Below are 15,229 nucleotides of genomic sequence, written 5' to 3'. Positions count from 1 at the left end.
AAAAAAAAAAAAAAAAAGGTCAGAGAAATAGAAGTTAGACCCATGTGAAGTTCAAAGCAGCAGTGACATAAAAAAGCACAAGGATGGTCTGTGATGTCAAATTTCCAGTGACATCATTGAAGATGAGGCTAGAATTGGGAAATGGGGGAGGCAGAGAAGGAAAAGTGTGAGAATAATGGGGTTTCTGGCTTTGATGATGGAGTTTATTTGATATGACTTTGAAAAGAATGCTTTTCAGTTGAATAATAGGGCAGAAGCCAGATTGCAAGGAGTTTAGAAGTGAATGAGTGGTGAGGAAATGTTACCTCACTATTAATAATCCCTGGATGAGGCTTCAGTGTGAACAAAAAAATAAGTTTACTAATGTTGATTTTTTTCATTAGGAATTTTTCAGTTTGGAAAAATATTGCTGCTTAAATTTTTGTTTCATAGATAACTAGCTAGACCTTCTCATCTACCTTTCCTCAAAATTACTTTGTAATTATGTGACTAAATATTGATTTTCTTCAGTAGAATGTAAGCTCCTTGGTAGCAGAAACTTACCTAATTTTATCTTTGTATCCCCAGCATCTGGCACTGAATTAATTATTGTTGGATTTTTAAAGCTAAATTATTAGAGAATTTGGAAGCATTGTTTTAGGGAGAAAGCAAAATACACACTTATTTTGCACTGTGACTTTAAAGAATGGAAGTCTTTTATTGATTTTTTAAAAGTAAGTTATTATATTTTTCTAACTTGATATTTTAAAGTCTAGAAACTAAACCAATTTAAGTGAATTGTTTTAAATATGAGTAATAAAATTCATAGTGATTTTTCAGTTAGGCTATGCTTCTCTAAAATAAATACTTTGATAAACAAATTTAAGAATATCATTTTGTAATGAACCTATAAAAATGTACTTTTCTCAACTTAGAAAAAAATAAAAAATATGGTTTATACAATATTTTTCCTTGTCTTTTTACCTCATTGTCAAGATTTTTGAAAACCAACATGTGAGGATCTTTTGTACATGTTTATATCCAAATGATTTTTTAAAATTTATTTCCAGAGGGAGTTATAACTCTTTATATAAATTTCAAGAAAAGATTTTGATTCATTACTTTATACTGAAGGTTAAGATTCAGTAGAAAACTGTTTAGTGAAGCAAAGCCTGGAACATTAGTGTTTCTTTGAAGATTTTTCAAGGAATCTGAGGCTTCTTTTACTTCTGGAACTTTGTGATAATGCATTTTTCCATTCTTCCTGCTATTCATGAGAGATGATCATTGGGAAAGAAGGAGGGAGGAGGGAATTTTGTTAGAATTTTTTTCCTTACTTTTCAGTGAGAGTTTTCAGAAATCCCTTCCTTTATCTCTGTAGAGAAGTAAATTTTAATGAAGCCAAGGATGCAAAAACTGCTAAACTAATCTTCCTGGAGAGAAATAGTGCCAAGGGGGGAAGAAAGTGCCAAGTGAGTACAGGTGTGTTCTGCTTTGGAAAAATATGAACTTTACATAAAAGACAAATTAGGGATTTATTCATTTTACTAATGGATTTACCAAATGCATTCCTTGATATATAAATTTCAGGCAGTAATAGTGAATATGAGTGTTGTATTTTCAAATCATTAGGTAGTTGACCAGATCTTTAAAAATCAATCTTACTAGAGTTGCATGAAACTTAGAAATCCTTTAGCCCAACTACTTCATTTTATATATGAGTAACTGAGATCCAAGAAGTTGTACTTTACTAGAAGTCATGGCATTTAGTTAATGGCAAAGCCCTTACTATTCTTGGGTTCTTTTCATTAAATCACTGTGCATCTTCTAAGGCAGTGGTTCTCAGACTTCTTGGTTTCTGGATCTCTTAATTATTATTAAGAACCCTAAAGAGCTTTGGTTTATGTGGGTTATTTTGATATTTACCAAATTTGAGATTAAAATGAATAAATTTTCCAAATTTATTAATTCACTTATAACAGTTACATATTAATATAAATAGCACATTTTAATGAAAATAACTTTTCAAAAGCAAAAGTAATGAGATGTGGCATCATATTACATATTTTTCCAAATCTCTTTAATGTCTGTCCTAATAAAAGACAAGTAGATTATCATCTGATTCTACGTTCAATTTGTATGTGTTATTTTGGTTAAAATATAGGAAGAGAATCTCACCCTCACAAAGATAGATAGTTGGAAAAGGGAGACATTTTAAAATGTGAATAACATCTTAGAATTATTATAAAAATAGTTTTGACCTCATGAGCCACATCAACGGTCTAGGACCCATAGACTACATTCTGAACCATTGTTCTGAGGGAAGTTCTTTATATTGTTAAGATTGTACTTCTTGTGTTAGAATGTGTCTTAATTCAACTATTATAGTCAAGGGAACTTAGGGGACTACTTGGGGAAATGTCTCATCCGAAGTCACACAGGGAGTAACAAAGCCAAGATTCAAACCAAAGCCCTCTAGCTTTAAAAGTGATCTTTCCAGTATGTCATTATAACCCTTAGTTTATTTTATCCTTATAAAATAATAGTGATAGCTAACAGATTGCACTTAATGTATGCTAGGCACTGTATTAAGCATTTTATAATTAATATCTCACTGATAATAATTATTAATTAGGGCTCAACAGCCTTAGGAGGAAGGTACTATTATTACTCATTTTATAGATGAGGAGGCAAACTGTGGCTAAGTAACTTGCCAGATTAGTGTCTCAGGACATATTTGAACTTGGGTGTTTCTGACTCCAGGCATCCACTGGGCCACCTAGCAACCTGGTACTAAAAGTAATATTCCATGGAGATATTAGTAACACATGCAGGGCATGCATGTGTGTGTTTTCAAAACTGTAAGATATCTTGGTGGGGATAGGAGGCAGGGAGGGCAGGCAGATTATATATAAATCCCTCAATCTTTTAATTTAGCTCTGTCTGCTTCCAGAGGGGCAAAGTTATTACCAGAGAATTTTCAGCATGCAAAGCAGCGTTCTCTTATTTAAGAATATTTATGATAGGGGTGATTTATTTAAGGGGAATCAGACCCCTGCAGACCTCTGCTGACAACTCCCAGTTGTTCGCTTTCAGGAATTGAAGAAATTAGTACTTACATAATTGCATGACTTGGAATGAACATCTCTTATTCCTAGTCATTGAGATTGAGACATTTATTTTAGTTAAATTTATCTATATATTCATCTTTATTTAAGTGCTCAATAGATGCAGTATACAATGCCAGCCAACATAGTAGATATAACGTTAGATAAGATATAGTTGGAAGGAAAAACATTAGGGTAAAATCTCACCTCATTGGAATTATGAAGTTTCTTGGGGAACACCATAAGATAAACAAGGGACCAAAAGGAACTTTCCTGTTCTTTTCCTATTATTCCAAGAATTTTAAACAAAAAGCTTTTATTTTACCTGTTTGAAAACCTTTCTGCTTTTACCACTTGAGAAGCTTTAAGTGCCTGTTAAATATGCAATTTAAAAAATGTCAAAAAGATTGGGAAGTTGGCTCTTTTGCCTTGAAAATCACTAAAAATTAATGCAGAGAATTATATTGCTTTATCCCAATCTATGTAGATAATCACCAAGTTTAGTGATTTGTGGTGTTATACCAGCAGATTATATGTTGATGTAATGATAACCCAAAAACCCAGGGTCTTTGATATTTGCCTTATCAAATTTGAAATGAAAAACAAGTTGCTAGGTGAGCATTGATCTTTGGTTTTATTTCAAGATGAAACATAAATTAACTTCTCCCTCCCCTACACCTTTTATTGATTGTATTCTAAGAGATACTAATACTAATTCTCTACATGGATCTTTTTTAGTTTGTCTTAAAATGACAAACTGAACCTAAGAATACTAGTATTTTGTTAGACCTCAGAGTTAATCTTATCCCCACAGTCTCAGTTGTGACATTTAAGCAAAAGTTCAGTTGTCCCACAAGGCAGGTCTACATTCAGATGTCTGGGTCTTTTTTCCTTCATTCCAAGTGCAGAAGTTCCCTACCTTTTTGGCATGTACTCTTGACCAGTATGGTAAAGTGTATGGTCCTCTTTTCAGAAAAGTGTTTTTAAATGCATAAATTAAAATACACAGAATTACAAAAGAAAACAGTTATATTGAATATAACTGTCAACATATAAAAGACAAAAGAAGTTAATGGGACCCCATGTGAAGAATTCCTAATTTAGAGGTCTTAAATGACTTATTTTTTAACTAAATGAGTCTACTAAAGTATCCCATGCACAGTTCTTTTCCTTCACCTATTCTTTCTGTCTCTCCATCTCTCCTAAACATACTTTACAGCAAAAGCTTACTTCTACAGTAAAGTATTTATAAAAAGAGCAGAATGAGAAACTGGTAGTGTTAATCTCCATGATGTGAGCCCTTGTGTCTATTCTGAGAAAGATCCTCTTGTCAGGGAAAAAAAACTGACAATGACTCTGCTTAGCCAAGCCTTGGAATGAGAACAAGAACTAATTTAGAAGAAAGTACTCCCAGTAGCACAGAAGCCTGTTATAGTTAATTCTACATTTCTGCCATTTTTCCTCCCAATCCCCCAAAATCAATTAATTGATTAATTGATTTACTAAATAGGATTTATTAGTGAGTTGAATTATGCATTTGGGAACAGGAACAGAGGTTGGCAGTTGTAATGCCACTTTACAATACAGTCAGTCTATGGATCCCTTTTTGTTTTCAGTTTGTTAACAAAAATCTGCTTTTCAGGGCTTTCATTATGAAAAGCTTAAACAACCAGAGTGTATCTAAGATGTTCATCTTTAGTTTAAAGTTAATTAATGGTGGTAATCATTAGTGAACTTAGTTCTCATATTTTTCAGAAGCGTAAGGGCAGCTAAAAACACTTACAAATGAAATTATTAAGGCGTTTGTTAATTATGTATGTTTGTTATATCTTTACTTCATGCAATCTGCCAAAACTAAGTGTATAAATATTCAATATATAGCAGAACTAAGCTACTCCACTTTGTAACAGGAGTTAATTGACCTAGGTTTCATTCCCAATTCTGACATTAACTGCTTATGTGACCCAGAACAGGTTGCTTCACCCTGGTGGACCTTCAACTTAGTTATTGAACAAAGGACTTTTGGTAACAGTTTGTAGAGTAGATTCTTTCAAGGTAGCTTCTGGGTTAAATTCTACCATTTGGGGATTCATCTCTCTACCCCAACCCTTCCCTTGACCCCATGACTTCATTACTCTATGGATATACAGGGCAAAGACTTCCTCTACCAAATCAGACAAGCAATTTATATGTAACTTGTGGGTCTAAAATTGTTTGGGAGTACCAGGAAGTTAAGTATCTTATTGGCATGTATTAATACTAAAAAAGCTAGCCCTATCTTTTTGACTTCTCTCCAAGGCTAGCCTTCTGTCTGCTACACACAGCTTTTCATTAAGATTCATAAAATTATAGATTAAGAGCTAGAAGGGACTTTAACAGTCTTCTAGTTCAAACTATTTCTCTCATTTTATAGATGACAAATTAAAGCCCAGAGAAGTTAGGTAACTTGCTTGTGGCCCTTCAGGGAATAAGTGGTAAAGTTAGAATTCACTTCCAAGTCCTCTGTTATTTAACCTTGCTGTTAACTGATTCCAACTTTTTGGTTAAAATTTGTTTAAAAAAAATGAACTATGTCATGAAACCAAGGCATTTTATTTGTCATTAGTCAAAGGGATATCTCAACTACATGGGATCAGTCTGGTTTTATTTTTTTCTTGAATTTGGTTACCTTTCTCTTTGAAGACCTGTACCTCATCTGTAGTCTCTACTCTTGGAAAGAAATTATGATTATAGCATAATATATTGAATAAAAGATAAGCAAAGGCTTAATAGTAGCTTTTACATTTTTCCTGGTTTGTCCATTTGCTTGTCAAGTAACCATGGCTATGAAACCTACTGTTTTAATTTCTCTTAATAATTTACTTTCTCTATATGCAAATTTTATCATTGCTGATCTTCATCCTTCCTTTGTTGTTTTAAATAAGCAACTTTACCAGTTAAGTAGTAGAAGCAAGCATCTGGAAAATTTCAAATAGATTTTAATTTTATAGCTTATAAAATATGAGAAAGTTTTTAAGGGTTGGAGTTTTCTAAGTTTCTAAAAGTTTAAAACTTCAGACTTCAATCCAGTGATATTCAGAGTAGTCCACAATTCTTTAGTTACTCTAGATGATATATACACTAGCATCTGGTAATATTTATATCATTTCTTTACCTTTGCTTTTAGCATAAATCAATTTTGTTTCACTACCTAGAAAATTATAGTGAGTTTGCTTTGATTTGTATGTTCATTTGTTTTGGCATTAGCAAAAGGATGCCATTTGTGGCCTCAGAGGTGATGTGGGATTTTCCAAGACTATTATCTATCAGCTATGCTTAGTTAAGCTTAGAAAGGGTTTGAGTAGAGGCTTAGTGGTAGAGTGGTTCTGTTGTCTGGAAGTCACCCATATACTCATTTCTGAATGACCAGGCTGGTCACAGCGTAATGGATTGTTTTGTCAGAGCAATTCTTGAGACCCAAGTTACATAGAGTTCTTGATCTTTGTCAGTAGAGGGAGTAGCTACACCAGTGAAAAGACAATTTCTTGAAGTATTAAAGCAAGCAGGCAGGTTGAAAAAGAGATTTGTATTCTGCTACCAATGTGATTTGTAAACCTAAAGGCTTGAGAAATGCTGGCAGATAGAATAAAGCAGAGAACTGGAATTTATTTTTGTGTCATTTAATTCCTTCTGTGAACTTATAACGTTTTTGAAATTATAGCTTATGACATTAGATATACAGAATAGTTCTCTATTTCATAAGAGGAATGTAATTTTCCTTTAGCAAAAATTACATTCTATTTCCATTTTTATAATGCCATACATTTTCTACATGAACTTTGAGTTTCAGGTTGCACAGAGCATAATGGGATTTTTTGTTGACAGGAATGACTCTTATAGTGTTACTTTTGTCCTTATCCTTTCCAATTGAATTACTCTATCAGCTAATAGTCCTGATTTTGTTTTACTTAATCTGATACTGCTTTGTATCTTCTCTAAAGAATTCTTGCCTTTACCTTGATCTCTATTGAGTCATTTCTTTTTATAACTTTCTCCTTTGTCTCTTGGTCTCAGGTTATTTATCATTGCTAGTTATCAGAAAATACTAAGAAACAAATGACAACTTAAGTACTAGTTAGGTTGTAAATTAATTTTCAAAAACAGAATAAAGTCCTTAGTGTTCTAGCTTATTCATTCAGAACATATTAAAATATTATCAATTTTGAGCAAGGTAGAATTCTTTTGCTTTACAGTGGAAAACTTTATATAGCAGCTGCCAAATAAGTTTAAGTGCTTTTTAGATAGTTTAGAACCCAATTTCAGCCAGTGTAGCGTAAATAAAAATAAATTATTCTAATAACCTTTTGGAGAATTCTTAGGAATGTTTTTTCTTTTAGCCATTTGAATTCTAATATATAAAGATTAGTTTTGCTGAGAATTAATTTAGATAAAAAAGGATCAAAGAACAGATAGAATGAAATTTTAAAAATTAAAGAGAAAAATAAAAGGTTAAAGGACGCAAAGTAGTGAAAATTACTACTACAGTTTTGTTGAAAAACAAAATATTTTTAGACTTTCACATAGCTAAATGTAGAAATTTATTGAACTTTTCAATAAAATTAAGATTTTCAGCTTTTGTTGTTAGTTTTTAAATAGTTCTATTGGTGGTAGGAGAAAAGCTTAACAGTGATGACATGAGAGATGTCACAAGTAGGCAGATAACAAATGGGTAAGTGTGCTATCCATTAGCATTTCTGAAGTAGGTTCTGTGGGAAAATGTACTTCTATTCACTTTTGTTTTATTCTTTTCTTCCTCTTCTGATGAAACAGCCAGACCAAATCAGTTTGGAATGCCTGGGATAGTGCCACCGTATGTTCCCCCTCAGATGCTTAACATTCCACAGACCTCTATACAAGCAAAACCTGTTGTAAGTATGCTTTTAATTCTGTTAATGACTTGTGTTACCAGTTCTTAGGAGTATGTATGTTTTGAGATTTGATTTGATTTGATTTCTCAAAGTCTTCCTAAAGTGTATGCTTATAGAAGAATAATCATTTATGTAGTGTTAGAAAGAAACAAATCTTTTTCATGAGATTAAAAAAAAATCTGTTACTTATTGAAGTCTGATAGCATCCATTTGGTTTTTTACTGCTATATTTAAAAAGAGACCCATTTTTTTCTAGGCCCAGCAGATGTCTAGCCCAGGTGGTGCTCCAGGTCAGGGTCCATACCCATATAGCCTCTCTGAGCCGGCTATTACCTTGGAAACAAGTGGAAAAAATTTGTCTGAGCAGAACAACTATAGTAACATTCCTCATGAAGGAAAACATACTCCATTGTATGAGCGATCCTCTCCAATAAATCCAGCTCAGAGTGGTAGCCCTAACCATGTGGATTCAGCTTATTTTCCGCCCTCTTCAACATCATCATCATCTGATAATGATGAAGGCAATGGAGGAGCTACAAAGTAAGTAATAAGTTAAGTGGTGAATTTTCTTGTGTGTTCCTTTTAAATTCTCTTAAATCATTGGTAAGCATCGCTACCCAAAATATCCTGGCTAATATACATGGTGTGTGTTTTTTTGGTTTTTTTAATTAAAGATCTAATCATAAAGATTATTTAATACATGTTTGGTAATGATACTCTTTGATATGATATATATTTGTTTGATAAATGAACTTCAAAATCATGGGTATGGAATAAAGTGATTAATCAAAACTGTTTATAAAACCAGTTCTTACAGCTCTATAGTTGAGTATAATATGATTTTGGCCAATGTTTCTTAAAGGAAATCCTTTTTTGAGTATTTGATTATGGCCACAGGAAGATGGGCTCTAATTATGGGGAGTTAGAGTCCAGATTCTGCCAGGCTGTGGAGGAATACAAATGTAGGATCACAGGAGGTCAGAGTTTGAAGCCTTGTCTAATTTCTGACTGAACAGAAATCTCCTTCACAACATGCCTTTAAAAATGATCATTCAGTCATGTTCGAAGATTGCTTTTCCTAGCCCTTTACCCTTCTGGGGAATGTCACTCTTTCATTATATCAAACCTAAGTGTGCCTCCTTGGCAACTTTCCCCAATTACTTTTGGTACTGTTCTCTAAAGCAAATGGAATAAGATGAATTCTTTTTTTTCCATGTAGTAGCCTTTCAGTGCTTCATACATAGTAGTTACTTAATAAATGCTTATCAAGTTGAATTGATTATTGTTAAAGATAGTTGCTGTGCTCTCCTTAAGTGCTCTTCTCTAGAAAGGAAATTTTCATTTCATTCAGTTAATTTTCATGTGGTATGAACTTGAAGCCTTTTCCAGAGGTCTTGCCTGTTGGAGGAGCCTTCCCTCCTTGGGCCCTTCTCTTCCAATTGATAACTGCCTTTCCTGGAAATACAGGAATTTCAGGAAAACTTGGGTCATATTTTACTTTTTTACCTCCTTGTGTTCCCGTTTCTCTCGTAGTCTCTAACTCTTTGGAAGTTTCATTGTATTGTATCCTAGTCGTTGTATTCATCAGATTAGGAATAATGTTGCACAACCTGATAGAACATTTCAGGAGGCCACATCTGCCCCGCAGGCTGTAGTTTGCCCATCACTGGTCTAAAACTAAGAACCAGCCCTTATTATTATTCCTGGATGGAATATAGCCCTATTCATCATCTTTGTAACTCCTAAACCCTAAAATTCCCCTGAATATATTGTTTCTCTGCTTTAGAATATAAGTTTCTTGAGGGCATGCATTATCTGCTTCTTTCATTATTATACTCAGTTTGTGGTAAATAGTAAACTCTTAGTAAATGTTCCCTCCCCTTTTCCCCCATTCATCCTGCATGCTCTTCAATTTATCAGTGTGTTTATAACAGTTCAAGTATGGTCTAACCAGAGTAAAAGAAAGTAGAATTGTTACTTCCTCAATCCTGGACCCATGATGCACTAAAAAATGGCTTGAGCATTTCTCAGCACTATATTACACAGTTGTCTCATTGAGCTTTCTGGTCAGTTGGGAACTATTTTGTAACTTGCTCAGATTTTTATTTTATGTATTATCCCAGACCTGTTTCTTAGGTCCACAAAGCATGTTAACTGCTCCTATATGATGGAGTATTAAGAGTACTGACAAGTAAGGAATCATCTTTTAGTTAGTAGGCTATGGTCTTTATTATTTTGGGGTGTGATTACCAGCAAAATATTTCATGAAAATAGAGACCTAACCTTTTACCCCTAAGTTGGTAGGGGTTTGACTACAGAAAGAAAGATCCCATATACACTAAAATAATCAGTGCACTTTTTGTTCTGGCAATGGACAGAGCATGAAGTAGGTGCTAGCAATGGAGAAATCACTAAATAAATGGTGGTATGTGAATATATGTTGTGCGGTGTGGTGCGGTAAAAAAGAATTTGTTAAATACCTACTTTGTGCCAGGTTCTGTGCTAGGTGTTGGGAAAACAAACAGAAATTAATTAATCCCTACCCTAAAGAAACTTATATTCTATAGGATAAGACAATATGCACACATCTAAGTATATGAAATAAATACCCACTTGCCTGTGGAAGAATAGCTGGTTCAATTAGGAAATAATGAACATAATATATGACATTTGAACTTAGTTTTAAAGTAGGAATTCTGAGAGGAAAAGTGCCTTATGGGGAGATAGTTTGTGCAAAAGTACCAAGATAAGGAATGTTAAGAGGAATAGAAAGTCTATCCATTTTGACTTAGTCTGGAGACTGCATGAAGAAAATATGGATTAAGTTGGATTGAACATGACTGCAAAGGGTTTTAACTGCTAAACGGAGAACTTGCCTTTGTTTTTAGAGACCTATTTATTGACTGTCCCCATGCCTGTAGTTTTCTCTCTCTCCTCTTTGCCTTCTGGCTTTCTTTAAGCCCCAGCTAAAATCCCACCTTCTATAGGAAATCTTTCCCAATCTCTCCTAATTCTAGTGCCTTCCTTCATCTGATTATTTCCCATTTATCCTAAATATAGACTTGTTTATGTATTCTCTCCCTGTTATGTTGTGGAATCCTTAAGAGGTCAGGGACTTTTTGTATAATCCCTAGCACTTAGTACTGTGCCTTGAATTTATAGGTGCTTAATAAATATTTATGGACTATCTGACTAGATATCCATCTACTAGCCTGGCATCTTTCTCCCATTAGTGAATGTCTCCCTGTACCTCCATTTGGAGAAAGGAATCTGATTTAGCTATATAATGCTTCTGTGAAAATATACTTTCATCTATCCCTTTCCCTTTCCACTCTTCTTTTCAAAGGTCTTTTTTGTGTGTTATCTTCTACCACTCAAATATAAGCTCTTTGAGGGCAGGGACCATTTGGGGGAGGGGAGGGGATTATATTTGTATCCCTAGTACTCAATAGAATGCTTCCTTGCTTTGCCTTACCTTGCCTTTCCATCACTAAAAACTGGGAACATATATCCCTAATATTTGTTTACTTATAAACATGTAATATTGCACCAATATATACAATAGAATTTAAAAGGATTAGATCGTTGAAATAATTTAAATTGTTAATATTATATTAAGACCGTGTCAAATTATTAAATATTAATAATTATTTTGGTTATTGATGTGGTTTAATATGGTTTAAAAATAAAACTTATGAATATATTTTTTAACATAACCAGAATTTCTCTGTGTTATTCTTCCCTCCCATTCCTAGAGTGCTATCCCATACAACAAGTAATATTTTTTAAAGAAAAAGAGGAAGAAGAGAAAAAATAGCAAGACCAATCGGTATATTTAAAAAATATGAAATTATATACAATATTCCAAGACCTTGGGACCTCTTGTCTTGGGACTATCCGTGTTTTTTAACAATTTTACAATATTCATATTCACTTTTGATTATTTTGTGATTGCTCTTTTTACATTCTCGTAGTCATTGAATATATTGTTTACTTGGCTCTGCTCACTTTATTCTTAATCAGATCATATACATTTTCCCATGCTTCTCTGTATTTATCATATTCACCATTTCTTACCACATAGTAATATTCCTTTACATTCATGTACCACAAGTTTTTTTTAAACCATTTCCCAGTCATTTGGCATCTACTTTGTTTATAATTCTTTTCTATCAAAGAAATGCTACTTATAACTATTTTGGTGAATATGGGAACTTTCTTACAGTGACCTTCTTGGAGTATAAGCCTAGTTATTAATAGTATCTTCAGTGAGTTTCAAATTTCTTTGCAGAAATCTAAGTTACTTGTTCAGTTTTGAGGGTTAGTTTAATTAAAACAAGATAATATAATTCATCAATGACTTTTATTGGGTACACAAACTGCAAAATGTTGCAGTATACTGAAAGCAAGCCTGGTACAGAACTCCTACCCTCACCTCCAAGACAAAGCTCATGTATACCTTGTGTGATATAAACATCTCACATATGAATATAGCAAGGATACCATTATCATTCTATCTATGAAATAATAGTTATCTTCTAATTTGTTAATTTTTAGGGAAAATATAAATAAAAGGTTTTTTTCTCTACTTCCTCATTTTTGTCTTGCACGTTACACTTTAGAGGCCACTTTGTTAGGCAGTTGGTGATATGAGGGATGATTTCTATGAATTAGTGTGGTAGAACTGCTCTTTTTCCTTCCTTTCTTCTTAATCCTTTGTTAGAAGGAATGGTTAGTTATGGGAGGGAGGGAAAGCTATATATAGGGAAATGAAGGTGGTATAAAACAAGAAGAAATACAAATTCAAAATAAAACTCAATAGGACAATCACAGGTGTAGTTTTATACCTTCATTTTACATTTCTAATAAGGTTTAAATGATTTTGTTGAATCCAGTTTATGTTGATCATGACCGAGCATGGCCCCTGAAGTTCCTTCTAAATCTAGTTATGTGATTCTATGAAAAAGTGAATCCACATTTCTCAGCTCCCCACTGCAGTGCTCTACTATACATTGTTGCAATATTTAAAATGAAAGCTTTCTTTTTTCGTCAGTAGGCCAAATATGGGGAAATGAAAATAATACTTCTTATTTTCAAAATTGGATATTTCTCTAGTGGCAAAAACTTTTCACTTTTCTAATATTTAAGAGTTTCCATTAAAAATCAGTTCTGAGGGACAGCAAGGAGGCTTAGGGGTTAGAGAATTCCTGGGTTCAAATCTGGCCTTAGATACTTCCTAGATATGTGACTATGGGCAAGTCACTCAATCCTAATTGCCTAACCCTTACTGCTCTTCTGCCTCAGAACTGATAATTAGCATTGATTCTGAGACAAAAGGTAAAAGTTTTTTAAAAATTCATTTCTGATATATACCCAAATTGTTTTGCATGTTATACATGTTTATTTTCATTTCCAAATTTTGTCCTTCTGTCTCCCTTTCCCCCCATCCAACTGAGAAGGCAAAAATGTGGTACCCACCATATATGTGAAATCATGCAAAACATATTTCCACATTAGCCATTTTGTGGGAGGAATAAAGCAAGGAAAAACAATCTGTCTTTCACAGTTTATCTTTACAATGTTGCTATTACTGTATACATCGTTCTCTTAGTTTTACACACATCACTTCATATCAGTTCATGTAAGTCTTCCCAGATTTTTCTGAAACCATTCCCTTCATTATGTTCTTTGGCACAAGAGTATTCCATCATCTTTCTATAACATACTTTGTTTAACCCTTCCCCAGCTGATGGGCATCCCCATAGTTCCCAGTTCTTTGCTACCACAGAAAGAGAAGCTATAATTATTTTTGTACATGTAGATCCTTTCCTCTTTTCTTTGATCTCTTTGGGATATAGACCTGATAATGTCTTATTTTTGCTGGGTCAAAGAGTATATACCATTATAAAGCTCTTTGGGCATAATTCCAAATTGCTTTCCAGAATGATTGGACAAGTTTTATAATTCTACCATTGGAGCATTAGTGGGCCTATTTTCCTACAGCTATTGCATTTTCCTTTTCTATTCATCTTGGCCAATCTGATGGGTGTGAAGTGATATCTTAAGTTGTTTTAATTTATGCTTTCTCTCATTATCAGTGATTTGGAATATTTTTTATTTGATTATTGATTGCTTGATTTCTTCTAAAAACTGCTTGTTCATAACCTTTGACCATTTATCAATTGAGGAATGACCCTTATTTTTATGAATTTGGCTAAATTCTTTACATATTTGAGAAATGTGACATTTGCCAGAGAAACTTGTTATAACAATTTTCTCCTAGTTTCTTTTTTGTGCAAAGCCCTTTTAAATTATTGAAATAGAAATTATACATTTATCTTCCATGATCCTCTTATCTTATTTTGGCACAAATTTTTCAGGTAGATCTGACAGCTAGTTTTTTCTGCATTCCCTTAATTTACTTATTATTTTCTCTTTATGTCTAAATCGTTACCCATTTTGACTTTATATCAGTATACATGGTGGTCTGTGCCTAATTTCTGCCAGACTATTTTCCCAATTTTCCCAGCAATTTTTGTCAAATTATGAGTTCTTGCCTCCAAAACTTGGATCTTGAGATTTCTCAAACACAAGGTTACTGTGCGCCAACAAAATTTCAACAAATACAAAAATAGAGTTGTCATAAATCTTCATTAATGATCTGTCTCAAATTTTATTTCTGTTCTCTAGTTTCCTCCCTCTTTCTCTTTCTCTTCCCTTTTTTCATTCCCCACACTCCTACTTCTGCTTGCTTCCTTTCCCATTTCCAACCATGGCAGAGAAAAATGGTTCAAGTGCATTGGGAGTGCTTCGTAGCCAAGGAGTTATTCCTGCACCATGACAACCATGTTAGCAATAAACTGAGAGAAAAGGTTTCTTTCTGCAGACAGATGTTTTTTTCTCTAAGCCCTCTGTTGTTCTATCCACTTTAAATTGTCTTCCTGCTTTTTTCCCTTGCTTATATTGGCCTCCCTATAAGACCTACCTGAGGTTTCTGTTTCTTCAAAGTTTCCCATATGACTTCAGCCTACATTACTCCCCTTTCTTTGAATTTCTGCAGGACTCATTATCTTTTTGTACTTAATCACTTAGTTCCTTTTGTTTTATATTAAAGACTTCATAATTGTATCTTGGTGGCATACTGAGAACAGAAACTGAATTTGCTGTCCTACACAGCTGTTACCACAACACTACTCATTAGTAAATATATATTGGATTAGAAATCATAAATATTCA

At 33.5% G+C, this 15,229-nt stretch overlaps 1 protein-coding gene across 1 annotated transcript in view; it reads left to right on the top strand.

The window, feature by feature from the left end:
• FAM120A (family with sequence similarity 120A) overlaps positions 1–15,229 on the top strand; it is a 146,222-nt gene that overhangs the window by 67,746 nt on the left and 63,247 nt on the right. Inside the window, exons 6-7 of the mRNA XM_044670552.1 lie at positions 7,896–7,993; positions 8,250–8,533. Of these exons, the coding sequence (XP_044526487.1) occupies positions 7,896–7,993; positions 8,250–8,533 (382 nt within the window). The remainder of the gene's footprint in view (positions 1–7,895; positions 7,994–8,249; positions 8,534–15,229) is intronic.

Source organism: Gracilinanus agilis, chromosome 1 (assembly GCF_016433145.1).
Source record: "Gracilinanus agilis isolate LMUSP501 chromosome 1, AgileGrace, whole genome shotgun sequence".
Taxonomy (NCBI): Eukaryota; Metazoa; Chordata; class Mammalia; order Didelphimorphia; family Didelphidae; genus Gracilinanus; species Gracilinanus agilis.
This window is presented reverse-complemented; position numbering and strand designations above follow the sequence as displayed.